The 27,975-nt window shown below is 44.4% G+C and overlaps 1 protein-coding gene across 2 annotated transcripts in view; it reads left to right on the forward strand.

Moving 5' to 3' along the window:
- The first annotated feature begins 498 nt into the window (after positions 1-498).
- Positions 499-27,975, forward strand: part of SLC35F4 (solute carrier family 35 member F4) — a 108,426-nt gene continuing 80,949 nt past the window's right edge. The window contains exon 1 of one of the 2 annotated variants that reach the window (XM_079309327.1): positions 499-704. In XM_079309327.1, coding sequence (XP_079165453.1) covers positions 602-704 — 103 coding nt within the window. In that variant the 5' untranslated portion in view covers positions 499-601. The remainder of the gene's footprint in view (positions 705-27,975) is intronic. The other variant, XM_079309326.1, reaches the window with a different exon arrangement.

Genomic DNA, 27,975 nt, shown 5'->3' on the forward strand with positions numbered 1-27,975 from the left:
CTGGATGAGCTTTGCGGTCCTTCCCAACCCAAACCATCCTGTGACACGCACAGCGTGGAGCGGTGAAACCTTGTCCCCTTGTCCGAATTCAAGGGCTCTCCCCTTCCTCTGACAGCGGCGGGGGCCAGATGGCAGCGCCTGAAGCTGCAGGACGAGCTGAGGACACGGCGCTGTCCCGGGCGGTGCGGGAGGCGGGCGAGCCCCGCTCAGCCCCGCGGCACGGCCGGTGACAGCGGCGCTCCCTCACACACGCACAGCGGCCGAGCCGAGGCACCAGAGCCCTCGGATCCCCCGCTCCGGCCGCGTCCCGGCCCGGCCGAGCCCGGCGCAGCCATCCCGGAGGGCGGGGGCCGCTGCGGAGCCCGTCCTGCAGCAGGCGGCGGAGGCCGAGCGAGCGCCCCGCCGGCTCCGCGAGCTGCGGCGGCCGCGCTCCTCCTCCCCCCTCTCCTCCTCCTCCTCCTCCTGCTGCTCCTGCTCCTCCTGCTGCTGCTGCTGCTCTCCTCCTCTCCTTCCTCCCCCTCCTCCTGCTCCCGCTCCCGCTGCTGCCCTCCCGGCTGCGCTCGCCGTCCCGCCCGGCCGCCCCGCGCGGCTCCTTCCCTCTATGGATGGGAAGGCAGCACCCAACGGCGTGGCCACCATCGAGGACAGGATCCTGCGCATCACCGGCTACTATGGATATTACCCGGGATACTCCAGCCAGAAAAGTAAGGCTGCTCCCGCCTCCGCCGGCGCTGCAGGGGTGTGTGTGTGTCGGCAGAGCCCTGAGGGTGCCCGTGCCCCCCGGGGTGAGTGCGGTGCCCGCCGTGCCCCGAGGGGACGCGGCGGCTCTGCGGCTGCAGACGGGGGCGGCGGCGCTTGGCCGCGGGACTTCGCGGCTCCGAGTCTCTCTCCCGGTGGCGTTTCGGGGTTTATTTTTCATTTCCAGCCCTCACACCTCCATCCTCGCCGGGCTGGGGGGTTTTTCTCGCCGCCTGCTCCGCGCTCGCCGCACCGGGAAAGTTTCGGTGCCTGTGGGTCCCCCCGGGCGGGCGCTCCAGCTCTTGAATTATTCATCTTCCTCTCGAAATTAAAGAGATTTTTCCAGAAAAGTGGGGAGTTACCGACGACGGGGTGTTTCTCTGTGCCGCTTTAATACCAGACACTTGTGGTTTAGGGGCTCGGTGTTGGCTCGGAGCATTTTTTTGTTTGTTTGTTTCTATTTGTTTATTTCCCTTCAGCGAAGAAGCAGAAAATAAAGCCGGTGGTCCTTGCAGAAATTATCTTTCTTTTTTTCTTTTGAAGTTTTGAATTAGGAACAGTGGGTTTCTAGCAGCTGAAGAGACTTAGTAGGTTTTTGGAATTCAGCCGGTCCCAGTACTCTGTTTGATGGGGAAAGTTTGGCTAATGAAAGAAATGATTCAGTTTTACCTCCAAGGAAATGTGTGCAATCAGGTTTTATTGTATTAGTAGTTGCTTTGCACTTGGCAAAGCTATGACATGCCACAGCTTAATGAACAGAAGAGGAATTGAGGCAAAGTGAGGGGCAAAATAAAGGAAAGGCAGGGATCCCACTTGGGTGAGGTGAGCACTAAGGAGCAGAGTTCCTTCTGCATATTCCCCTTGGAATATTCTGCTTTCCAGAACAGCCAGTGCAGTACTCTCCAGCTCCAACACAATAATAAACCAAAACACAATTAATAAACTGCTAATATCAGGAAAACACATCCATGGGCTTTTTATGGTGGAGGAAAGCCATGCATTGAAGCCACCTAATAAATAAGAATTCCTCTGTGTAATAGTCAGCTGAAAAATCCAAATCAAGCCCAGTGATTTTATCCAGCTGTTAGTTGTGGCAAGCTAACAGCATGACAGGTGTTATGGGTATTTATTTGGTGAGTTCAGTTGGTTTTTCTGGAGTCAGAGGAGTTGGGAAGAAGCTCTGAAGAATCTGGAGGTATGGCTATATGTCAGTCCAGGGATGAGTTAAGTCTGAGCCAGGTGGGACCTGTGTCCCAAATTCTGTAGTGGCTCCAGAGTATCTCTACAGTGTGATTTACCAGAGAAGGGTGAAGATTTGTTTGTTGCAAGTTTGCTTTGTTGGCAGAATGCAATTCTTCAGTCTGCAGCAACACTCCCACTCTGTATCAAGTTATAGATCTGACTCCAGTGTTGTCAATCCAAGTGCTCCGTGTGGTGCAGTGGGAATGTCAGGAGAACACTGCCCAGACAGAGAAAAGCTCTCTTAGACCAGGTCCTGCAGATGCTACAAACTGCATCTGCTTAAAAATGAGAAAAACCCCCCCCAAACATGCCAGGAGAGGCCAAGGCTTTCAGAAGTGCTGACTCTTAGGATTTTACTGCAAGTCTCCTGGTCTTTTGTACCTTTCTGGCTGGGTGCTGAGGCAAAACAAAATGATCAGTAGATCAGTTTTAGTGTTTGAAGAAAATATGCAAAATCTGTGATTGTCATGTTTAAAGAGGAAAATGCAAGTGTGTAAATCAGAGCTATTCCAATACTTGAGTGCCTTTGTGTCAATGAAAGACACGGACCTCTTCTAAGCTGTGAATGCTTTTTAAAGCAGTCTCCTAAGTTTTGGAACCATTATCATCATTTTTGGAGTGCTTGCAGTTGGCAGATGACTGCTTTATCCTCATGGCTGTGTGCTTTGGGTTTATAAAGTACTTGAATGCTTCCACAAAGATATTCTGGCCTTACCCAAATTAAAACCAGGCATCCTTCAGGCATCATGAGCATACATCCCCTTGGCACTCAGTGAGAGTCACTCTTGGGGATCCTGCCTTGGAATTCTAACTCTGTTCCTGTGTCTTGGCCACAGCATTGCCTTTGAGTGGTGCTGCTTCAAAGTTCTTGTTGTGGCTGATAGTGCACACAGATGCAGCACTGTAAATATACAAGGTGAGGAGTCTGTACCCCTGATTATTAATGGATTCGATATCTCAGTTTATTTTGGCGCGATTTTTGTCCCCGCTGTCCCAAGTCAGTTTTAGTTCAGGTGGACAATGCTGGTGGCACACAGTGTGCTCAGAATTCCAGGCAGGTTGTGTCCATACCCTCCCCAGGGCCAGAGGAGCCCTTTTCCTGTCACATACCCAAGCCTGTGGCACTTGCTGTCATCTGCTTGTGCTGTCACCTTGCTCCTGCCTGGCCCTGGAGGTGCCTGAGGATCAGCTCTGGTCCCCAGGATGCTTCAGAGCAGAGAGCTGGCCAGGCACCAGATGGGGGGACATGGTTTGGGGGGTGACATCCTGCTGATGGTCACCTTCCTTGAGGCTCCTCTTTGTCCCCAGGCTGCAGTGCCCAGCTAGGGACAGAAAGGGTCACGGGGGAGCTGAGGGCAGCAGGGGTGGCTGCTGTTCTGCTCACTCCTGAGGGGTGCCTGGAAGGTGGCAAGGAAAGCCCAAGGCTTTGTGAAATGTGCTGGTGATTTGCATCCCTCCTTCAGTGGATTGGCTTGTATTCCGTGGTCTAACAGGAGATCATGCTGTGTTTCTGTGTGGGAAGGCTGAGGACTGCTCACAGATAGCCATGAAATCTAATGTTAAAGCACTGTGGTGTTCCAAGAGCTGTTATCACAAAGAGCTGCAATATTTTCTAGTGACTTGTGCCTCATCATCTGTATTTGTGTGCATTAACCTACTTCAGACTTGGGGTGTGCATGTGATGATTCTTTTATTAATTTTAAGTCAGGCACTTTTATTCTTTTATTTATTCTTTAAAAAGTTGTTAAAGAAGGAAAATAGCTGTTTCATTTCTCTGTAAATCATCTGAATGAGCAGAAAAATGTATTTTGGTCTAGTATTTACATCCATGCCTATTGCAAAAATCCTATATCATGGCTTATAAGAAAAATATAGGATTTTATCCCCCATCCATTTGGGTTGAGATGGGAAGGGCTCTTCCTATCCCAGTGAACTTGCACTTGGGTTACATGGTTTGATCCCTCACTTCTTGCATTTTAAATATGCAGACTATGTGTGAGGTATCTGGCTTTTGTGGGAAGGGAGGGGGGCTGTGCCTCCCTTCCAGCCAGTTTCTTTGGAATTCATCATTTCCAGGGCATGGTGCTGTTGTAGATCAGATGCTCCATTCTCTGACTTGGGGCTGCACATGGAGCTCCCACGTAAGCTCCCCTTGTCTCCACGTTTTCACCTGTGCAATTTCACTTGGACTGTTGTAACTTTTTCATCTCCACAAACAATGGGACACTCTGTTTTTTCTCCTGACTTTTGCTGTAACTTCTCATTCTTCTCTGACTTTTCTGCTGGCAATACAATCACGTTTAGTGTCTCCAGGGTCAAGAGTATGTATGGGGTTTGTTTTTTCGTGGGTTTTGATTTTTTGTTTGTTTTTCTTCCCTTTTTCCCCCACTCTTTCCAAATGCCACCCCATCTGCCTTTCTTCTCAGCACTGAAACCTTTTTTGCTTTCATGCTGCAAAGTTCCTCTCCTTCAAGTCTGTCCTAACACCTCTTCTGTGCCTTCCACTGAATTAAAAGTGCTCCAGTCAAAGTTTCTCATCTCTGATCTTCATCAGCTTCACCAAGTCAAGTTTCTGCAGGTGTTGCCTTTCTGATGGAGCCATTCCCACTATCCCCAAAGCCTTTTGTCGTGCAGGATGCTCTCAGCATCTCAGATCTGCATTTCTGCAGTGCTGTTTGCTCAGGCCTGGATAAGCACAGCACAACTTTGCTGAAAATGCAGTGGTTCCTCACATGGGCCATCACCTTCTTTTCATTGTGCTTGGAGAGCTTCTTGTAGCAGGTTATGGACACCCATCTCCCTGAGTCCTTGCTAGACTTTTAAACGAGTTCTTTATGCCATCATCCCATGCTGATTCCATCTCCCTTTTTCCTCTCCTTCAGGTCTGACCTGAAACCATGGGGTTGTGTAAGCTGCTGGAAGCAGAAGGTGCTGTCACGTGTCTGTGCAGCAGCAGGACGGTGACATTGGGCTCTCAGTGGGACACTGGGTGACCATGCCTGGTGGTGTGAGCTGAGGAGCTCTTACAGCAGTGTGTGACCTTAGCAGTGCTTGGGGACATGCTGGAGCTGCCCTTGCCATGAGCACTGTGGCTGCCAGGAGCAAGCTGTGTGTTTTCCTGCTCCCCTGCAGAACAGCTCTAGCAAAGGTCTGTGGTTTAATTTGGCAAGTTCAGCCTCAAGTCAGCAATCTGAACTTAAGCACCTACTTAAGTCTGAACTTGCTCTAAGCCACCGGGCTTTGACAATGCATTCAAAGTTAAGCCTGTGCTTAATTGCTTTGTCTTAATAAGACCAGGATTAAGGCATGCTGAGCCAGCATCAGTGACTTGACAATTCAGCTCTTGCTCCCTGTGTGGAGGAAGAGGCTGTGGAGGGAAAAGCTACCCCTGGAACACTGGAGAGAATTTTCTCCTGGCTATCACAGCAGCTGTGCCAGCAGCTCTGCTGCAGTACAAATCACATGGCAAACCCAGATCATCTCGGTGCTCGCTGAGCACCCTGCCCTCCTGGTGGCTTGTCACTTCCAGCCCGAGGAGCAAAGTCTCCTCTGTTCCCTGGAGGCACCCAGCTGCTCCTGCAGCAGTTCCAGAGCCCTCCATGCACAGCAGGCACCTCGGGAGCCTGGCAAAGGGGCACTCCAGGAAAGGTGCTTTGGAATCTGTGGTGGATGAGGCTGGTTTTGTTGAGCTGTGTTTGAAGGGTCTGGGGGGAGGAAGCAGTGTCTGAATCTCTGTGTCTGAATCTCTGTGTTGAAGCCTCGGGGCTGTGTTGGTTTGCACCACCTGTGACAGTGTCCCTGTGCCACCTGGTAGCCTTTGGGTTGCAGGGACTCCAGATGCAAGGCTAACCTGGAATGAGCTTTATTTCAAAGCCTTCCCTTTCCCCACTGCACAGGGGTTTTCCATAGGAGGGCTGTGCTACAGTCAGGGCTGGATTGCAAATTGCCAATTTAACAATTCCCCCCCATCCCAGCTCTGGGACAAAAGTGTCATGGCACAGGATGCAGTTCTCATGGACTTGCCTCTCTGGGAGAAAAAAAAAGTATGGCTGTATATCAGCACTGGTAGCAGTAACTTATGAAGCAATTTCTTTCAGCCAAACAGATTTTATAAATACTCCTTTGCTGACTAACATTGGGAAGACCAGTTTGTTTTCTTTAGTGAAACAGGGCCAGGCTTTGTGTGGATTTCTGTGCACAGGTAGCTGCAGTATGGGACCTTCCCCTCACCTGGGGACACGAATTATTGAGGAATTCAAGGGATCTCATCAGCTGGAAGGAAAGGAAACTGCTTCAGTCCTTGGCCTTCCTTCTTGCCCTTGGGGTCAAATCCCTGAGGAGCTCAGCTGTGAAACTGTGGTACTGGGCATGGATACAGTTCTGTGGGCAGGAGGATGAACCCAAATTGGGAAGGACACCGTGATGAGCAGGGCAGTGAAGAGAACATCCTTGCAAGAGGGGGCTGATAGAGCTGGATCTGCCTAGGCCAGGATGGGAACAGGGCTGCTGCTCCAAACACATCTTGGGATGATGAACAAGGAAATGTACGAAGGAAGAGTTATTTAAACTGAAATTGCATGTTGGCACACAGGCAAATGGGTAGGAACAGGCCATGAATAAATTAGAGCTGGAAATTAGCAGAAGGCTGAGAGTAATGGCCAAAAATCTTGCACCGTCTCATGTATTTAACCAAGAATTATTTCCCAAGCTTTAAAGATGCCTCATAAAGATGTCTGCCAAGATTTTGAGAAAAATTACCCCTATTTGGCAGGGAAAATTGAGACAGTAAGATGAGGGGAGTGATGCTAATTTGCCAGAGGTTGTTCAGAACAAGCCTTAAGCTTGATGGAGCAATCTCTGCCTCCACTGGTGGCTGCTCAGCAAGGCTGGTGCTGTAGCTGGCCTGGTGCTGAAGGTGGAGGAGGTGCTCTCTGTAGCTTGGTATCTTTCCTCGTGTGCTCTCTGCCTGCTTTTGGGTTCCTCTGCCCTTCTGTGCTCATTCTGGGTCACCAGTGGTGACCCCAGGGCCCACTGCTATTTAATAGCTTTATTGATGATATGGTTGAGGGGTCAAGTGCCTCTTCTGTAAGTTTGTGGATGACACCAAATTGTGTGGGAGTGTGGATCTGCTGGAGGGCAGGAGGGCTCTGCAGAGGGATCTGGGCAGGCTGGATGGATGGGCTGAGGACAGTTGTGTGAGTTTCTGACCAGTTGCCAGTTTGTTTTGTTGCCACTTTGGCCACAACAACCCCATGCAAAGCTACAGGCTGGGGCACAGTGTTTGGAAAGCTGGAAAAGGAACTGGGAGTGCTGGTCAGCAGTGGCTGGACATGAGCCCAGATGTGCCCAGGTGGACAGGAGGCCAACACCTGGCCTGGGTCAGCAATAGTGTGTCCAGCAGGAGCAGGGCAGTGACCATTCCCTGTGCTGGGCACTGGTGATGCCACACCTCCAGTGCTGTGTCCAGTTCTGGGCCTCTCATGACAAGAAGGACATTGAGGGGCTGGAGATTGTCCAGAGAAGGGAACAGAGCTGGGGAAGGGTATAAAGTGTCATATAAAGAGTGGCTGAGAAAACTTGGGAGGCTTGGCTGGGATAAAAGGAGTCTCAGGGGAAACTTCTCATTCTCACAACTCCCTGACAGGAGGATGCAGCTGAGGGGGGTCAGACTCTGCTCCCAGGGAACAAGGGACAGGATGAGAGGAAATGGCCTGAAGCTGCACTGGGAGGGGTTCAGGTTGGACATCAGGAGGAATTTTTTCATGGAAATGGTTGTTAAGGAATGGGATGGGCTGCCCATGGAGGTGGTGAAGTTGTGTGTTCAGGAAACGGCTGGAGGTGACACTCAGTGCTCTGGTCTGGTTGACAAGGTGGTGATTGGTCTTGATGGAGTTGATCTCAGATGTCTTTTCCAACCTCAATGATTCTGTGATTGTCACAGAAAGTTTTCCTGGCTGCTGGCCCTCTGGGTATTGGCTGGGATGGTGGCAGAGCCCCTGGCCCCCTCCTGCCTCACCTCACCTGCACCTGGTTCACCTGAGGTGGCTTTAACCTTGCTCAACGTGACATCATCATGGAGCTGCACTTCCTTCTTTTCTTGTTTTGCCTAAAAGTGTGGCTGCTGCACACAGCCCATAGGAAAATCACCTGGATGTGCCATCAGCTCCTCTGTGCTCTTCTGGGGTACACAGAAGGGATACCCCTCATTTTCTCTGTCCTTCCAGCACTGTCTCCTTGTCATTGCCTTCCCCATCTACACAGGCAGGCTGCAGCATATCTGGTCCTGGTTGAATGTGGTAAAATGATATTGCAAAGTGACAGATGGTTCTGGCAGACTTGTATCCCTCCAGTGCTTGCATTCCTGTTTTTTAATGGTGATTTTAAAGGTTTACAATTATTTCTTCTGCACATTTGGAAATTGATGGGCTTTTGCTCAACTGCCTGCATGGGAATTCACCCATGAAAGTGAACTTACTGTTTGTGGAAGGATTGGTGGCAGGAGTTTTTTCACATAAACCTGCTGCTGAATGATCACAGCAATGAATAATGAAAATGCCTGCAAAAAAAAGTCAGTGTCTCTCTGTGGCAAATGTGAGAATAGGGTGGGGGGAACAAAAAGCAAAGTGCTTAAAGCGAGTGGTTAAATTATTTACCAAGCGGACCAGCTCTACTTAGTGAGACTGAAAATTGTTTTTTTTTCTTGTGGTGAGGTGAAGTGAGACTCCCTGGTGGCCAAAGGTTTGGGCTGGCCCTGTGCAGAGTGGCAGATTTCACTGCAGGGAGGTAGAAGCTGTAAGGCTGTGCAATGCCCAGGGTATGGCTTTCACAGAGCTGAAAGTGAGAGCAGCCCAGGCACTCCCAGTGCCAGCAGTGAATTTATTCCAAGGCATGCAGGATGTGCTCAAGGGACAGGCTTTTGGTGTGTCTGCCACACAAAGACCTTCCTGGTAGTCCTTTAAAAATGTATTGATTCTTCCTAGACTTCCCTTGCAAATAGTTGTGGTAAAATGGACTCACCCTTTGCTGAATTCAGCTGGGCTGGGTCAGGGGTTGCAGATGAGAAAGTGAGAAAGATGCTTGTGCTCTCCTTTTTGTGGAGGCAAGGAAGATTTGCTCCTGCTCTGGGTCCAGGGTGGAATATGATGTTTCCTGCTGTTTCTGGAAATCTGAAATCTGTTCCTTGTCTCAAAGCTGTCCAGTCTGTTTTGCCTGATACAAGAAGAGTTCCCATGCCTGTTTTGATTCTTGTTTGAGTTTCCAACTGTGTTTTGGGGGGAGAGGAAGGGAGAGGCAAGCACCAGCATGGCAGCTCATGAGTCAGTAAAACTCCACTAAAACAGGTCTCCCAGACCCACTATTAGACCAGTTTTAGTCCTGGCAGTGAACTCTCCATCCAGAGTGAGACAGACATTGCAGCTTGAGGTGGTGATTCTTCCAGTTTTATTCCTCCTTGCTGCTTGTGGCACTGAACTGCTTGAGCAATTTCCTGCTGAAGCAATATCCAGTACAGCTGCCCCTCTTCCTATGGAGGCTGAGTCTTCTGGGGAACTTCTAGGGCTGACACACCTCTATTATCAATGGGGTAGTTGGTGACTTCATGAAAAAAATACTGATTTTTCCTAGGATTCTTGGGAACACAACTTTTCAGGCCCTTTCCATACACCTGAATATTCTGAGGACAGCACTGGAATAATCTGCTTGTGTAAGATAAGCATGAAACAGGACTGGAACACATGTTCTCTGTCAGGGAGAGAAAATTAATCCTCATGGTGTGATTTATATCCTTCATCTTGAAGTGAGATGGCAGAGTTGTTATAAAGCAGTTGACAAATGCAGTCATTGCAAACCTTTTCTTTTGCATATCTGAATCCTGGAACTTTAAAATCCTTTCTTAGACAAAGCTTGGCATGTGGAGTGTTGCAGCCCTGGAATTGTGTGGGTGCAGATTGGGGTTTTTCTCTGCAGTGCCAGAAATAACCTGTTGTGTGATACATTTCAGGGGCTAGGATTTGTAGCAGCTTGTGTGCAAGAGGGATGCTTCAAAGTGCTTCACCAGAGGAAATTCTTCAGTGCTGACAGCATGGATAAGCAGCAAGGTGAACTTTCTGTGGTGTTTCTGCACCATGGGTTGGACTTCTACCTGAGGAGGGTTGGTTCTGTGTGTGAGAAAGTTTTTGCTCAATGCTCAGTGGGCTGCTAACACAAAGAACAGGTGGAAAATGATTGAACTCAGCATTTACCTGGGACATACTTGATGAAGTTTCCCAATTTCGTATCAATTTTTTCTTCTTTCCAAGTTGGGATGTAATGGGGGAAAAAAATAAGTGAGGAATTAGATAAAAAGAAAACAAATTATTTCAAGAACGTTTCTGCAGAGGTAAAAGAATCGAGGTCTGAAATGTAACTAAAGTGCCACATTTCACATGCATTGATAAACAAGCCTTGGAGGACGGAACAAAAGGCATTTTACAGCTGAAAGGCTGTGCTGAGCTGTTGTTGGTGTGCCAGGCCATATGTGCCCTGTCGAGGTGATTCATCCATACAAGCCCTGCCTTCTGTCCCTCTTCTTGGGGGGCCCTGTGGCAGCCCTGTGTGCTTGTGCTCCACAAAGCAGGGAGCACTGGGCTGATCTCAGGCTGCACAGCTGTCCCCTGAGCTCCTTGTGGAGCTGTGTGCCCAGGAATACTCATCCCCATGTCCATCTGCTCTGGGATGCAGCCCTGAGTGGTTGTTCAAAGTCATCCTTCACCCATAAATGCTCTGCAGCAGGGGAAAGTGGTGAGGACGCTGCTGAACTGGGTTTTCCAAGGCATCCTGTTTGTTTCAGTGCTGGAAAGGAGGTTAATTAGATCAAATTAGGGCAGCTCTATTTCTAGCTGGGGTCTGTGCAGTGTTTTTGTGCAGTTCTGCTTTGAAGTGAGTTCAGAGTGACTGTTTTGAGCATCCTGGTGGAGACAGGCAAGCCTGGCTGTGGGTTTAGAGAAGGCAGACAGAAGAAAAGGTGTCTGCATTTGGGCAGAATAAAGAGAACTTCTTTAAAATTTGCACATTGTGAATAGGTACAGCAGTAACTCCTCTGTGAGCCAAAGATTCTTGGGCAGACCTGGAAATATCACGGGAGAGTAAATGTGAAGCTGCAGTGCTCTCAGATTTTGTGTGCCTGACTTTTAGAGGCACTGCCTCGAAAATGTGCACCTTAATTATTATTGGTGTGAAATATTTATGCAGGTTAGTGAAGTTTCACAGCACTTTGTGGAGATAAGAGATTCATTATAGTTTATTGCTTTAAGAAGGCAAAAAAAAGTGGGTGGTGCAGCTCCCAGATTTGCCCTGTGTAGGGGAATGGAGGGTAGAAGAAACCTGTCACTGTTGTTTTGCACATTATCAACAGATGTTGGCTTTGGTCTCTGATTTTAGCTGGAATTTCAAATTTGCTGCAGGAACAGTAACTCAATTGGCTGGGTTCAGATTTACTTTAGTTCCAAAGCTGCTCCAGGACATGGGAGGGTGTTTTTGGTTTAATTGCAGACAAAATTTAAACTTTTAAACATGATTTTCTGACAAACATGGCTTTGGAGAACAAGCTTATGATAATTTTTAACGTCTTTTTTTCTTCCTGTCCATGTTGAAGCAGTGTGATACCCGGCAAATGATCACCTTAGGGCAGGAGAATCCTCTGGTGCTGTAATGACTCCTGCCCTTTACATCCTCCCTGTGGATGATGGATGGTGTGGGGCTGCCTAAAGCAAGTGATCTCATTCCCTTCATGATCCCCAAATTTTTCTGTTTCCTTACTTGGTAGTGTGGACAGAAACTGTAGTTTACAGCAGTCTAAGTTGTCAAATATCTTCCTTGCACACAAAGACAAGATTCATAGGACTTAATTTGAGTGCTACAGACATTTTCTGTCACGTTCAGGTGTCTCTCAAAGCCAGCTGGAATTACACAGTGCAGTTTGAAGTGACTGTGGAGACACTGGGTCTTCTGCTGTATTTTGTGTACTTTGGTGACTTTAGCCACTCTCCATGGTCCTGACTTTCCTTTTCATCCTATCAGCCTCCCTTCCCTCCCTGTCTGTGGTGTTAGACTGGGCTGGTTGAAGGGATGATCTGAAATAAAGTGTATTGGGTGCCTTTGATGTGCAGAGCCTTTATAGGTTATGAACAAAAATTGGGTCTGTGTATTCCCAAACTGGAGAATACATGATTGCTGTTCCCAGCCTTCCTCTGAGAACAGGCTTTGACATCATCCATACTCTATAATTCATGGTATTTTTGTAGCAGTCTTTTAAGGTCTGCAGGAGAGTGAAAGGAATGATTTGGAAAGGCAAGAATTGTCCTGTGCCCTCTGGTAGGTCTGTGACCGAGCAGGTTCTTGCTCTTTGGAGTTGTTACTGGATCTCTTTTATCATGCAATAATTTTGCTTTCTCTTTGGAGTGCTACTGGGTCTCTCTTTTATCACACAATGTTTTTTTTTTAAGGATGATGTTGTGTTCCTTAATGTAAGCACTTGCTCCTTGTCAAACACATCCTCGAATGCCCCGCTAGGACTTGGCGCCTCGCTCCGGGGTGTGTCAAAAGCAGATTACAGAACGTCTTGTAACTCCTCAGCTCTTGGGTTTTTTAACCTGGTTTCTTAAGGAAACAAGGCTTATGTGAGCACCATCTCTCTCCCCCTTCTCCCTCCACATGCAACTTTTGAGTCTGTTGGCCAAATCCAAGTAAAATTAGCAGGGATTAGAGAGCACAAAAGGTGTGAAGCCCTGATGGACCTTATAAAAACACAGCTAAAAACAGGGGGCTCTTTGTTCTCCCACAGTGGAAAAGCTGCAAAATTACTTCACTCCTGGAGATGAGATGTGCTGGATACAATTTTTGGGGATCTTGTCAAAGACACATCTAGTTAACACCCATTATCAGACAGTGAGCTACAGGAGATGTGCAGGGAAGGGAATAATGAAGCTTCCTGGTGTGTTTCCATCCACGTTTGATCTGTGCTTTGGGAAGTTCTTGGTGTTTGTCTATTTTAGCAGCTTTTGATAGCTGTTTCATCCAAGATTTTGTGGGGAGGTGACTTTGTCCATTTTGCTGTTGTAGGATTTCTTTTCTTTGTTGCTGCTGGCTCTTTGGGTGTGGCTCTTCTGCTGAGGAATGAGAATAATTCCCATGAAATCTTGGAGGCAGATCCTTCCCACCCCCTGATTTTGTGGAGAGAGGAGAGGAGAAAGAGAACAAAGTGTTGTCCTGTTAACTGTGAATAAACATCCTGTGGAGCTAACACATGTTTTATTTCATATTTCCTTCCAGCATGGGGATAAGATACTATCCTGGGAGGAGAGGAATTGGCTTTGGACTGTTTGGCTGCTTCCTCAGGCTGTAGTGGGATGCCAGGAGCCTCACTGGGCACACCTGCCTTTGTTTGGGACTTGGAGATGATGCAGTGAAAAAAACATAAAATGATGCCACAGGAGAGTTTCAGGTTTTGGTCAGAAATTCAATGAATAAAAGATAACTTTGCAGAACCACAGCTATTGGTAAAGATCTGTGGAGCAGTGCAGGCGATGGTGTGAACACTCTGCAGATTTAAAAAATGGAGAGAACGGAGTTGTTTTATTATGGCTACAGAAAATGTTATCAAATATTCATGATGATCATCTCCTCTTATTTGAAATAATAAATCCGAGGTCAATTTTGTACTTGTAGAAAACTGGTGCCTGACTATTGGCCCCTTATTTCATCACTGGTGTAATGTAATGATAATATTTATCTACTTTGCAAGGATATTATTATGCTTACAAGTATATCATGGTGTGCAGAGAAGGAAAAGTGAGATTCTCCCTCTTTTTCCTGCAGGTTAGGGAGAGGCTTCTACAGACATTTCTGAGTCCAGGGAAAGAAAATATTGTGCTCAAGAGGGTTTATATAAGGCATAAAAGTTGATGAATTTGATGCTCAGTGTAACTATGATGTTAAGAAACGCCACCAGTTCTGTTTATTTTAAAGGCTAAACCTTAAAAATTATTTTTATCACTCATGCCATCCATCGTGTTGCCAGTTGTGACATTTGTGACCTGTGTTGCAAATTAGAATTTGACATTGTGGTGACTGCACTAAGCAATGAAATATGCCCCAGGGGTTTATAAATAGGATTTAAATTACCCATCCCATGACTTCATATTATTATTCTGCTGTATGTGTTTTTGTTATTTATTTTTTTCCCCCTAAAAGGAATGCAAGTTTCTAATGTCACCATGTGGCAACAACACGAAGCCTTTTTAGTCACTGCTGCTGCACCAAGTATTGTAAAGTCTGACATCCCTTTGAAGAACTGTTCTTAGCCACTGCTGCTATTTTTATTTTTCAGTTGTTCTCCGTGGAATATTTTTTATTTTGTCCTCGCGTGCCCTGAATTTTCACAACATTTTCAAATCAATCGAGGTCTTTCCCTCTCCTGTGTTTTCCCCACTCTTATTAACTTTTACTGGACTGTGCCTTCGAAAATCTAGTTGAAACTGTTTTTCCCTTGAACTCCAAGGAGTCTTTAGAGAAACATCTGCCAGAAGCACTGACCTACAAAAATCTATTAGTCTCTTCCCACTGGTGTGAGGCTCGTTTATGTAATGCTGCTGGATGGGACAGCTCTGCTCTGGAGGTGAAATACAAAATCCAGTTTTGCTTTCATAAGCATAGGTGTAAAGAAGTGGCTGATACTGAGAGGATGTTAAAGTGTTAAAAGTTGGATGTTAATTGTGATCATGTGTAACTTATCAGTTGTAATGTGGCAGAGAAGGGTGGCAAAAACAGGGGAATTAATTGTCCAAGAGAGAAATATTTCTTTCTTTTCTGAGCAAAGCAATAATTTAACCTCAAATTAGTCAGGTTGATTACTCTTATTATAAACACAGATATATGAACAGGTGGTGAGGAGCATATCACTAGATAACTTTATAGATTTTCATAAATTATTTTATGAACTTTTGAGTTTGATGGTTACAGATATAACTGGCAACTTACACACACTATGTATATTCCTTATAAATGTGCTGATAGCAGGAAGTACCAGACAAAGTAACAGAAGTTTATCCCTGTGCTCTCTGAAAGATCTTCCAGGGCTGGAGATGCAAAGGCATCTGCTCCATCAGAACATAAAAGTGGAAGCAACAGGAGAATTAAATGTCATGTGCATGAAGTGCATCAGAGGAAAAGGGCAACTAGCCCATGGATTTGAACTTGCACTTTCTTACTGTGGGCCTGGGAGATGAGCTGAGAAAGTTCTGAAATTTTCCTCTTCAATTTTGGGGATTTTTGGTGACATTTCACTCAAACTTTATCTCCACTGGATGAATGAAGTTAAAGCACAGCAGAGCCCATAATCTTCACTGCATTAGGAGTAATATCTGGAGTGGCTGGTGTTATATCCAGCCCCTTGGATCTGTGTGAACAAGGAGCTGCTCAGAGCTGGAATAATTTGGAATGCAATGTTTGGTGCAAATCTGGGCCAAGTTTGACCTTTGCCTCAAGGCTGGTGAAAGGATGCCTTAATCCTACTGCTCCTGCACCTATTTTTAATGCTATGTGTGCCCCCATTTGATTTTGGAAGAAAACTTTCTAATTCCCTTTGAATTCTTGGACAGTCATCACCTTTTTCTTTTTGGAGAGACATTGGAAAGCTGTGAATACCTTCAGTGCCACCCCCCAGGGAGCCTTGGCTTTTCTGAAGTGGGCTGGGGGATGTGTCCCAGACACATTAATGAAGCTCCCCATCATGAATTATAAGGAGGAGCTAACAGAATATTTATACCTGCTCCTTCCCTGACCTTCCATAATTGCCTCTGATTATTCTATTACTGCAGAACATTTTAAAGTAATTGTGGAGATAGGATGCAAGTGTGAAGCCACAGAGGCTGTCCTGAAACTTGGCAAAATCATGGACAGGCATCCAAATTGTGAGTCAGTCTGCCCTGATCTGCTTTCTCGAGTGGGATGTTACCCAGGCTGAATAATGATTTGTCCCTCCAGTGAAGTTACATGGTGACAAGGGGCAGAAGCTGACTTGGTTCTTTGATATTTTTGCCATTGATGAAGATTCCAGAGTTGGGAGTTTTGGCTGCCTACAAGGTTTGGGATTTGGCCAGTTTTACAAATATTGTCATTGGTGAGCTCTGTGGTTTGAGCAGTGATCATCTGGTGAGCAGATTGCAGAGCTGGCAGAGGTGTGGAGAAATAACTTGTGTCTCAGTGGGCAGGTGACCCGGATCATTCTCAGTGGATACATGTCTGATCCATCTGGAAAACATCTGTGATGGAGATTGCTCACCTTCAGTGCTTCATTTACTGTGGTTTTCTCATCACTAAATATTTCTTCCTCTAGTTCAGACCCAGTTCTTGTCCTACTACTTTGTGACTGGTCTCCTCCTCTGCAGAATATCTTATAGATATCGGAACCCTTTTTTTTCTTATTTTCCTTCATCTTTACTAAACAAACCAAATTCTTCCACTCATTCTGTGTAGTCATTCTTTCTGGAAACGTTTTTCTTGCCTTTATCTTCTGAAGTCTGTGCAGTAGCACCTTACTTAAAATTTTGTTCCTCAAGTTGGACCCAGGTCTTGAGTTGAGTTCTCACCTGTGCAGCGTGGTGGAGAAGAATGACTTCATATCCTTGATGTACAATGGATTATTCGTCTCACTTCTCTGTCTGAATTTTTTGGCAACTGTATAAAAGTGATGTAGCTTCAGCTTGGGGTTTCCTCTTAAAACCCCAGTGCTCTTCTAGAAAACTGCATTTGTTCCCTGAACTGTGTCTGTACAGCTGATTCTCCACTTAGTTGGGAATAACCTTTCATTTTTAAAAATAATTTTTTATCCAGGTGATTTCTCCATGTTGTTAAAATTGTTCCAGTCTTTATTCAATGTCCTTGGAGCATTCTTGTTTAATATCACTTTAAGCATAAGCTCCCTATTATGGAAATAACAAGTACTAAAAGGACCCTCAGTTAAAATCCTTTTTCCTACAGGGACCTACTGATGGAAAGCCTAAGCTGGCTCTTGAGCACTTTTCCTCCCAGTTAAATTGTTCCCTGTCACATCTTGCTGGGCAGTGTCAGGAGCTCTCCTGGCATCAAGATCTGTAATGTTTCCTGTCCTTCACTATTCACCAACCTGTTATTCTGTCATGGCAAGAAATGACATTACTCTGATGGGACTGAGTCTCAAGGAAGCTCTGACTGACATTTCCCTGGTTTCCTTTACATGTATCCTGTTTGATTATTTGATCTGGTATTTTGATGGAACAGAGGACAGGGGCTGCTGGTTACATCCGACTGCTCCTATTTATTTTCTGTTCAAGTTTGTATTTCTCCTCTCTTTTCCAATTCCTTTCTCCAACCTAGCACTGTCAAAGATGTTTTGGCAGCCTGCTCTAGTGGAAGGTGTCCCTGCCCATGGCAGGGGGCTGGAACAATGTGATCCTTAAGGTCCCTTCCAAACCCCTTCTTTGTGTCCATGAAGCTCCCTGTAACATTTGAAAGATAAGTTTAAAAATTCCATTGATTTCCCAAAACTGAGACTGGTGTTTTTTTTTGCCAGACCAAATTGTTGATGTGAAATGCATCCTGGAGCTCCAGACAGGCCTTGGTTTGGTGCCACCTCTCTACTCTTCAGGATTTACTGCTTCACAGAACAGTGGCTGCAGAGAACATTAAAGATACAGCATTTCACTGCTCCATTAAGAATTTAAAACACACATGTTAAGATAAAATTGTGCTTTCCCCTTACATTTGTGAGGAGATCAAGGCAAAAGCTGGGCAGAAAATGAGGCAAAATTTTTGGCCAAGTTGTCGGTGACTTTGAAATGAATGATCTTTGCAAGTTTATCTTTCTCTCCAGCATTTTGCCAGCGCTTGGGGAGTGAAGTGGTGTCAGCATATTGCTCACAGATGGTGACATTGTTAGATGTGGAATATGGCAAGGAAAGGCTCAGGTACCATTTGGAGATAGATTTAAATGCATTGTAAACACTAAGCTGACCTTGGCACAGGTTGAGAAATTCACATACACAACAAATTACAGGGGACAAAAGGAATCAAGAAGGAGAAACTGTTTAAATACCAGAAGAAATTTATTTAGTGGTCCTGATAAAAAAGTACTGTGTATTATTGTGAGTGTTCAGGAGATTGTTTGAGATTGTCTAATCCCTTGAGATTGCCTATTCCCTTTTGGCCTGAAGCCTTGGAAATTCAAGAATATCCATTAAACAGCAGATTCCAGCCAAACATCTCCCACTTCATCATGGAATTTTCATGCTGCTGAGTTGGACCAAGAGTTGTAGCTGTGTCCATGGGAGGGGGTGGAATTCAGAACTAACACCTAGCCCATGGCTGAAAATTCTGAATGATCTGTGATTGGGCTGTAAAGAACAGGGAGCAGTGACTCCTGGGGTTGGGCTAGATCAGGCTGATGGCAAATCTGCCTAGAAATGGTGTCTAGGAGGAAATGTCTCCCCATGGCCACCCAAGGAAAGGACCCAACAAGCTCAACTCTTCATCCTTTGCCACATTCCAAGCCCCAGCTGCATAGGTCATATCACATTCCATTCTGAAATTCATGAGGATTATTTTTTTAAGCTCATAATCATCAGTGTGTCTCTTTTTAGTGTGACTCACCAATATTTTAAGGGTTTTTTTTCTCCTCCTAGTTCCCTGTAAATGAAGTGCAGCATTCTTGGTGGCCTAACTTTGGTTTAAAAACCCTTTCACAAACTTGGAGGGGGATCACAACTCCTCTGTGCCCCAGTCTCATTTTGCATGGTGTGGAGAAGCTGATCACATAAGCTGACTTCTCTCTTCTCTAGAACCATCTATTTTTTTTTTTTTTTGGCTGAGTCCCAAAGCTTGAGTTTTGCCTGTTGGTGACAAACCCTTTGTGACTTTGGTGTCTTGGGAGATGGAGCAGCTGATGAAAAGCAGAGTCCTGCTGTCTGCTACATGATTTAGAGAGAGGCTCTGGTTCTGGCAGAGTTGTCTGTGGGTTGGATATCCAGCTGTATCTAGAGCTGGGATTCCTGGCTCAGGCAAAACCACTGAAAAGAATGGGAATGTTGCCTGGTGTCAGGCCTGCAGAAGTAGCCCTTGGTCTATTTTTTCCTCTCTGATGCATTTTATCTCATTTAAATCTGCTTGCAAATCGACTGCACTTACTGGTGCATGAAGTGAGTTAATTTTGATCTTGGCCTGTGTTTATTTGCAGATATTCATCCATCATCCTGTGTTTGTTTCTTTTGCCCTGTTCAATGGCCATTTCTGCAGACCTAACTTGCAGACTAAAAAGACTCAAGCTGGGAGAGCAGATCACTTGGGTGTGCTCAGGTTTTGTCTGCTGCTTTGTGGAGTGTGTTATTTGAGTTCTTTGTAGGAAAGCAAACAGCTGACTAATAACTTTCAATGTTATATACTGTTTCAAAGTGATGGCAGCACTGTTAATTTAGTGATCACAGGAAGACAGGACTGTTGTGTGAAATTAGAGAGGATTGTATCTTTGTTAGTTTCTTTCATCTGAGAAAACAGGAAAGCCTATTCTATTAGTTTCTGTAGAGCAGCAATATGTTCTTATCTTAAACATGCCATGTAACATAAATAATTAACCACAAGGATTAAAAATAGAAATAAATATAGGTTAGTAATCTTGTGTCTAGATGAATCCTGTCTCCATTTAAAAAAAATACAGCATTACACCAGTGTATAGCTTCTGTGAGTGAGATCAAAATTAGATCACTGAATATTTAGGTGCTCTGTCTGTATTTGACAATTCTCATGTCTCCATGCTTTTCAGAAGACTGCTGGAGTCTATTTATAGCACAGATTTTGAGCATCTGACACATAAGCTCCTGTGGACAGTCGGGTTGGTTTTTAGGTGCAGAATACACAGAGTTGGCTCAAGTTGAAAATGCTTTTTTTAATGTTGCCTTGTTAAGGTGTCACCTTTTCCTCCAAGCTGGGAAATGTGGCCATTTGTGATCTTGGGATCAGTCTGAAGTTGCTGTTTATGAATAACTCCTTTGCAGCATGGGAATTTATTTCAGATTCACACTGATGTAACTGGGATCAGAGCCTTGGGATACAATAGCACTTCAGAAACAGAGATCGCTTCTAGAATGCTTTGTGGCAACTTGGAACTTAAACTGGCTTTGAACAAAAATATTGTCTGCTGTCTGTGCAGGACAAGGGGGAATGGTTTTTAAACCTAAGACTGGAAAGATTTGTATTAGATTTTAGGAAGAAATTCTTTACTCAGAGAGTGCTGAGGCTCTGGCACAGGATGCCCACAGAAGCTGTGACTGCCCCATCCCTGGCAGTGTTCAAAACCAGGTTGGATGGAGCTTGGAGCAGCCTGGGACAGCAGAAGGTATCCATGCCCATGGCACAGGGACTGGAGCAAATCTTTAAAGTCCCTTCCAACCAAACCATTCTGTGATTCTGTGAACTCTTGAATTCTTGAGGAGTTGCAGATGAATCTCCTGGGATGGCTAGTAGGGGAAATGGAATGTATTCTGCATTCTTCCAGCTCTGTGGAATCATCTGTTAATGATTTTACTTCTCCTTAAAGAAAACATGATATCTAAATAAAAGCAAGCTCTGCATTTTCTCCTCTATGAGATTTCCCTACTTGCCTATTCAGATCTAATTCATGCCAGTCTAATGCATCCAAATTTCCAAGTGTGTCTGCTTGGAAAGCATGTGGGAAAAGAAGTTTTGATGATTCCTGAAATGAGTCTCCTAACTATCACTGAGCTTCAGAGGTCTTTCTGAATTTTCATGAGGACAACTCTGCCTTGAAACTACTGCTCAAGTAATTATCCTCTCTGGTAGTTTGGCTCCAGAGGTCTCCTTCACATCTGAGCTTTGTGATGTGCTAAGATGAGACAGGAAAGTCAAAGTGTAAAATGCCTCTGGTGTAAGCTCTGCCCAGCCTTTACCACTTTTGGTGCTCACCTGCACCAGTGGAAAAGAATCCTACCTGGACTGGAATTTTCCTAGCAGAGAAACCAGAGCTGCAGGGCTCTGTTACCACCAGTGCCATGTTTAGATTCCAATGATTTGTGATCCAGGGAACTCTTATCTTGTCAGGATTCCTTGACTGGCTTTGTCTGGCAAACAGCTGGGTCTGTGTCAGTGTTCCTAAAGCCTTGTGACTTACAAATGTTTTTTAAGGCCAGAAGGGACAATTAAGGTTAATCTGACCTCTTTTATTTTTGTATTACCTTATATACAAATACCCATTATTATATAGTCTAACGTTTGCTGTATAAACCAAGACATACATTGCAATATAATTTTAATGAAAATGTATTAAAACCATAATACATCAGTCAATTTTTCTTGAAGCTATGAGAAATCCCCAGAGAATCTCTGGGTGTAGTTGGACTCAGTCTCTGGATCTTAGCAAGGGAAACATGAAATTTTTAGCCTTGCTGTGAACTTGGACACCATGCTTAGCTCCCACCCTCCCATGCTTGGGCAGGAATTGGTCAGTTCCTGCTCTGGGGAAAGTCATTGCAAGCTCAGAGGGAATATTTACAGATAGTAATCAATGGGAAAGGGAGTGCAATTATTTTTAGTCATGTGATTAAATGCAAAGTGTTTCATATTGTCCAGGCTTGTTCCAGCACCTCATCCTTGGTGTGTTCCTGAATCAAACAGAGCCTGCCCACAACTCACTTTCTTTTAGCACTTATTTTTGATAGTTATGTGGTTTGGTTGGCAGACTCTATCCTGAATGAAGTTTTGATTTCATATTCCAAATATAAAAAAGGACCAGCCTTCATGAGAAATTCTGGTTATTTTTTTCACTGTAATTCATGAATAACAGTGGCAGTCACTGGAGATCTTCCCCCTGGATTTACCCCAGTGAATTCCACGGATTTTGATGGAATTGTTGGGGATTTGTCCTGATGCAATTGAGAGAATCTGGCCCATGTGTTGCCTGTTTTTGCCTAAACACATCTTGTGTTTCAGTCAATGCATCTTGTCCCAGAGCACGAAATCTTTTAAAACAGAAACTTAAAATCCTACAAGGCAATGCAGGTTGGCTAATTTTAATTTCTAATTTCATTGACCTTGACCAATACAAGTTTTTCTGTTATCCTTGTTTACTTCAGCTTTTCTTGCCCTTAATCCTCTCCAGGATTTGTAGGAGGGATGATTATGGATGCTCAGGAGGTGTGGGCCTTCAGCTAAAGCTGGGATGGTGATGGATGTCTGGCCATGGGAATGGAAAATCTCTGTCCACTGGGATTTATACTAAAGTCTGATCACGGTGAATAAAAAAATCCAATAAAACCATACCAAAGATGAGAAGTTTTGAAGTTTTTCTTTGGCTGTTTTGCCTTTGATCAGTCTAAATCTAGCCTTGTAAGAGTATTTCATCATACATTTTTGTCTGTTTTGCATACTGCATTGCACACCCATCCAGGATAAGAATAATGCAAGGATAACTGCAAGGATCCAGCTGTTTGTTTGTAATAGAAATTATTCTTTGATATTGAATTAATTAGTTCTTAATGCGGATCTGACTGCTTTATATAAACACTTGGGAAGAAAGGACAGAGTGATGACAAAAAAATTAGCTGGTTGTGAAAGAATTGAAAAACAACAAGACAAAAAATGCTTTATAATTTTGCAACACAGCAAGCTTTTTCCCCAGCAAATATGAATTGTTTAGAAATGTTATAAAGAGAACTGCATTTACTTCATGCTGTCTGATTAGAAGTTTTGGCCTTTTATGTATTTCAGCTTGGTATGTTTGCCAAGCACTCTTATTACTTCAATCAATTTAAATTTGCAAGACTGATGATCCTGACAGAATCCATTGGCACATCATGTGATCCTGGAAGCTAAAAATACCATTCTCTATGGGGCTTGCTTATTTCATGCTTCAAAGCCTAAGAAATGTTCGTTTTAGGAGGGGAAAAAAAAAAAAAAAAAAAAAAAAAAAGGAAGAAGTTTGCACTTTGTGTGATACCAGTAATTTCTTGAAGGAAAAATACCCTTTTCATGGAATCTTGGAGGTGTTTTGTTTCTTTGGAGCCTCACATCTCTATTAACTAAATGATGTTTCCCTGCCCCAGATGTGATGGCTAAGAGAGAATTGCACTGAGTCTGCCCTGAACTGTGACTTTTCCTTGTAGAGAGGGTGTTTGAGTCTCTGTGGGTCTATCCATTGTTTGCTTTGTCCTGTTTTTGGGCTGATCTGGCTCCACCTTCACTCTGTGTGTGTGTGTGTCTGTGTGTCTGTGTGTACAAGCCAATACTAGCGGGATGCTTGAATTGTCTGTTGACATCTCTGTAAATTGCCTCTAAATCTCTGACTTGCCTTCCTGTGCATGATACAAAATGCTGCTGAGGGCTTTCAAACCTCTCCTGTGTCTCTCAGCACTCACTCAGAGCTGAGGAACCTGAAGAAACTCAGTGCTCTGTGGGCTTGCTCTGTTAGTTGCATTGGCATTAACCTTTGCAGTAACTACAAGCTGCAATTACATCTCCTGAGAACCTCTGAAGTTGTTCCTCAGCTGTAGCTGAAAATAACAGGGCACCCCTACAGGTGATTTAAAAGGGTGAGAAAGGTCAAAGCCCCTGTCCTTCAAGTTGCTGCTTGGGAGGTTTGCTTGGGGAATTTTTGTATTTTCTGTTGAAGCAGGCTGTTCCTGGGAATGGCAGAAACTCCATCCTTGGCTTTCAGGGTTCAGCTGGGTAAAGCCATGGCTGACCTGATCTGATGCTGGCCTTGGTACCACTTTGAGTAAGAGATGGGTGGGAAAGGAGGAAATGTCTCCAACATTTCTATGCCCATACAGCAGAACAGCTGCTTTTTATCCATGCCTGATTAACAAGCAGTGTTTAATTAATGCCCAGCACTCTGTGGGTTTCAAGCAATATCTCAGCTGTTGAGAGACAGTGTTATTGCGTTGTGCTGTTTTTTTTCTTTTCTCATTTTCACCTGCTTCTCTCCACACAGGGAGTTGGACAGCAGAGCAGGAGAGATGTCATTTTAACCAGAATATATTCTGGAGGTTTAGCTTTGGACCTGACTTTGTGTGAGCAGTGCCTGCAGAATAGCAAGATCTATAACACTTTTTTCCTCTGTTCACCCTTCAAATTCACAGAGCTGAGCTTGAGTTGATTCTTCATGCTTGGAGTATTTTCTTTACTTGTGCTATTCCTTATTCCACAAGTATTTGTGCCATGTCCTGAGATGAGAAGTTTGAGCTATTATGAGCTGTCATCTTTTCAGCTTCACAATCTCTCAGAGCTGTGTAATGTGGGAAAATTTGGGTTCTCATAACAAAGCATAACAAACTTCTTGTAGCTTTTGATGGGCATTTCCATTTTGTCATTCCAGGCTGTTTTGTGAAACTTGAGTGTTAACTTACTTCTGATAGAGCTGGCAGAACTTAAAGCTGGTGTGATAAAGCTGAGAATGCTGGAGTTAAAGTCTGATGCAAGTATCTGGAAGGGTACTTAGAGAATTGCCTTGTATAGTGAAGCATTTGACTCAGCATTGTCCTGGCAGGGAACTTAAATTATTTGCAAGTGGTAAGAGTTCTCTAATGGGATGAACAAACACTCAAAGGAAGAGCTAAACAAAAAATTGCAGTTAGGGCAACAGCAGGTTCTGGTCTCTTTGCTTTCAGAGGATTTTCTCTGCAAGCAGCATCTCAGGGTTGCTGCAAAATCTGGGGATCATTTGCTCTTTGTATGTAAATGTGTTCTTGTCCTCCAAACAGCATCAGAATGAAAAAAGAATATTTTTGATGGTCTGGGGAAAATCTTCCTTGAAAAGTTTAATAAGGATCAAATTAGTGCAAATAAAATTTGATTAACTACAGAAAGGGCAGTTTCATAGGACTAATCCTTGGCTTTTTTTTTTTCCTTCTCCCTTGAACTACTTAGTCATCAGGCAAGGGTAGGATTCCTTTCATCTGCTGGAGGCAGGAGACAAACAGATTGATGTACTGAGCAATACATTGTTATCCTTCCTTCCATGTTCATACCTTTGGTGTGGAACAAAACTTAAAACTTCATAACATTTGTTTAGATGAAGAATCCTGCTACAATAGGTGCAAAAGGTGCCAATTAAATTAAATGTCCAACCTCCAGTGGAGCTTATTGACTCTCCATCTAAATATAAACACTTGTCAAATCTGTACTGTGGAGCTAAATATAAGCCTGAGCTTGCTCAAGAGACCGTGTCCACTGCTCCTGTTGGAAATGTGCAAGCTGGGCTGAGGAGAAGGATGCTGCTTGATCCCCAGGGGTGGAACAGGAATGTGCAGTGTGTGGGTGGGTAATTCAAGGCTGACATTCCTAAACTGTCCAGTTCCAAGGAGTCTGGGATAACCTAGAAAGGGTTTTAGGTCAGCTGAATAAGGAATGTGGAGTGCTGGAGTTAGGTGTGTGTGTGTGTGGTGGTGTGTTATTTTTTGTTTGCTGCTCTGAAGTGAGTTTGGTACCTTTGATAATGATCTGTGCCTTGAAATCCTGTGTAGGATGAAATTGGACAAAGATAAGTGGATGGATTTTTAACTCCTTTTGCTCAGCTTTTTTTGCAGAGCTTTGGCTTAGTTTATCAGTAAAGGGAGCTTTTCCTGTCTCTCTGGAGTCTGTCATTACGTTTGCAAGGAGTCTTTGATGGGGGAAGGAAGTATTGAGTGAAAGTAAACCATTCCTAATCCCAGCAGCAGAGCCTGCTCCTTCCTCCATAACCCAGACACAGCAACTGGCTGAGAGAACCTGATAGAAATTCATGGGCTCAAATAACATTCTGGCAATTTGAAGCAGACCGAGTTCATCTTAAATTTACTTTGTCCCCTAAAAGATCAGCTTGGTGAGACATGCCCTTCAGGGATAAGTTCCTCTAATCATAAATAAAACATGTGCTTTCCAAGGAAGGCAAGGAAAGGAAACAGAACTGAAAGATTCAGCAGTAAATTAAGACTATTGCTTTGCTTTACTGTGGTGCTTTTCTTAATAGTGTTGCTGTCAATTGTGCTTGATGCAGACAAAGGCTCTGTTTTGATCTCTTCTCAGTCCCTTGAATTTTGCTTTATACCAGCCTGAAATCATTCAGGGTGTATTAAGTAGATTTATTTCAGCCCCTAGTATTTAATTATGCTTTTGAAAGAAAGAAAAATTCCAATTTGGGATCAGATTGTCTGCTAGTTATAGTAAGTTCTCTTCCATCTATTACTGCAGCTGCTGAATTTCTGGCTCTCAAACATCTTTATTATAGAGTGAAAAAATGTGTGAGGCAGGAGTCAATGCCTTACATAATCAATCCAGCTTCTGCAGTGAACTTCTTATGCTTTGACTGGAATGCTAACAGAGTGTTTGTCTATCAAAGACGAGGTTTTTCTGTCTTTAGGAAGATTCTTTAACTGCTGGAGCAGATAATCTCCTGTAGGCTGTAGAAGAGATACTGAGGTCAGCACAAAGTGCTGTGATTGCCCAGCTAGCTGGTAAAAACCAGGCACATTTTCTAGAAAAAGCACATTTGGAGAAGCTGTTCTTGTCTTGTGATTAATGAAATAAAAAGTGGTATAAAAGCATTGCTGTGCTTGACCTTTTAGTGGGAACTTTGTGGAACTCTTCATAAGGAGATGACTTGGATGTGCAGAAACGTGTTGATGCAAGAAGACTTCTTCCATCGAGTTTGATTTGGTGTTGAACATTTGGAAAACGGGAAGAAGATCTGAGCATCAGTGAACAGTGGTGACAAACACACCCTCATGTCCTGGCATTAATTTCAGGGACCATTTTCTGGCTGCTTTCCTCTGACCTGCTGTCCTGTTCTATTGAATAGCAATAGCACAGGTTGAAAACAATTTCCTCTTACTCTGTTCCATGGCCTTTGGCAGATTTTTCCTATCAATGCCAGCAGAGAATTGCCCCCAGGATCTCAGTCCTCAGGCTGTGTAGACCAATTCCAGCTGATGAGAGCTTCCCAGTCTCTGCATCCCATTCTTTGGGTCTCACATTTCCTAGGAAACACAGAGCAGTGCTGAGCCTTTTGTGGAACTGCATGTCTAAATCAGCAATGCCTGGTGAATTGGATTGCTTAATGGAATGAGCACTGCTATAATCCTAAGTAATCACCAATATGCTGGTGTCTCAGGGGAGGAAGAAAAAAAAAAGAATCCATGAAATCATTTTTATTGAAACAGTAATGAAGTAAGATTGCCTGGTGTGTGCATCCCTGGGTTTGTCACGTTGGAGCAGAAGCCATTATTTTGTGCTTGTGTGTTTCATTTTAAGGAACAGCAAAATTATATCCATGTTTGATTACTTGTAGTTATAGTAATGGGGCAGGTGAGAGCACAATCCTCCTTTTACTCTAAGAAGGGTGTTTTTCCTCATTCTTTAATTCTCTGTCTTGTTGACACAGCACCACAGCACAATAATCCAGGATCTTCACGGAACATTTAGTAATTTTGATCCTCAGATAATTCCACTAAATGTATTGCTGAAGCATGGCTAATTTTGCAGAGGGTGCCAGTGTTTTCCAGGGATGCATTCAGCAGGCTTTGCCCTGAGTGTGATTTGTACCTTCCTGCTTTTAAATGATGATAAACCAGATGCATTTCCCATTTTTCTTGGGGAAAGTTGTATGATGAAGGGCCCAATGCTGCTGCCTGTGGAGAGTGAGATGTGCTGGTTTTAATGGACTGAAGGGCTCTGGTGCACTCCAGAATGTCTGAGGTGACATCAGGACCTTTCCATGCTCAGGGGTCATTCTTGTGTCAGACCTGCTGCTCTTCTGGACCAGCTCAGTTTCTGATAAAATTTCCTGCAGTGGCTGCTCAAGTCCAATTCTGTGATTGCGGTTTTTCTAGAGCAAATCAGAGCATCTCAACTTGAGGCCGACACCAACCTTTTAGCTCTTCTTCTCTGCATTGAGGAGGAAGGAGCACAGGGCCAGCACCTTGCATAATTCAAAGAGAAAGA

This window comes from Erithacus rubecula (assembly GCF_903797595.1).
Source record: "Erithacus rubecula genome assembly, chromosome: 6".
NCBI lineage: Eukaryota > Metazoa > Chordata > Aves > Passeriformes > Muscicapidae > Erithacus > Erithacus rubecula.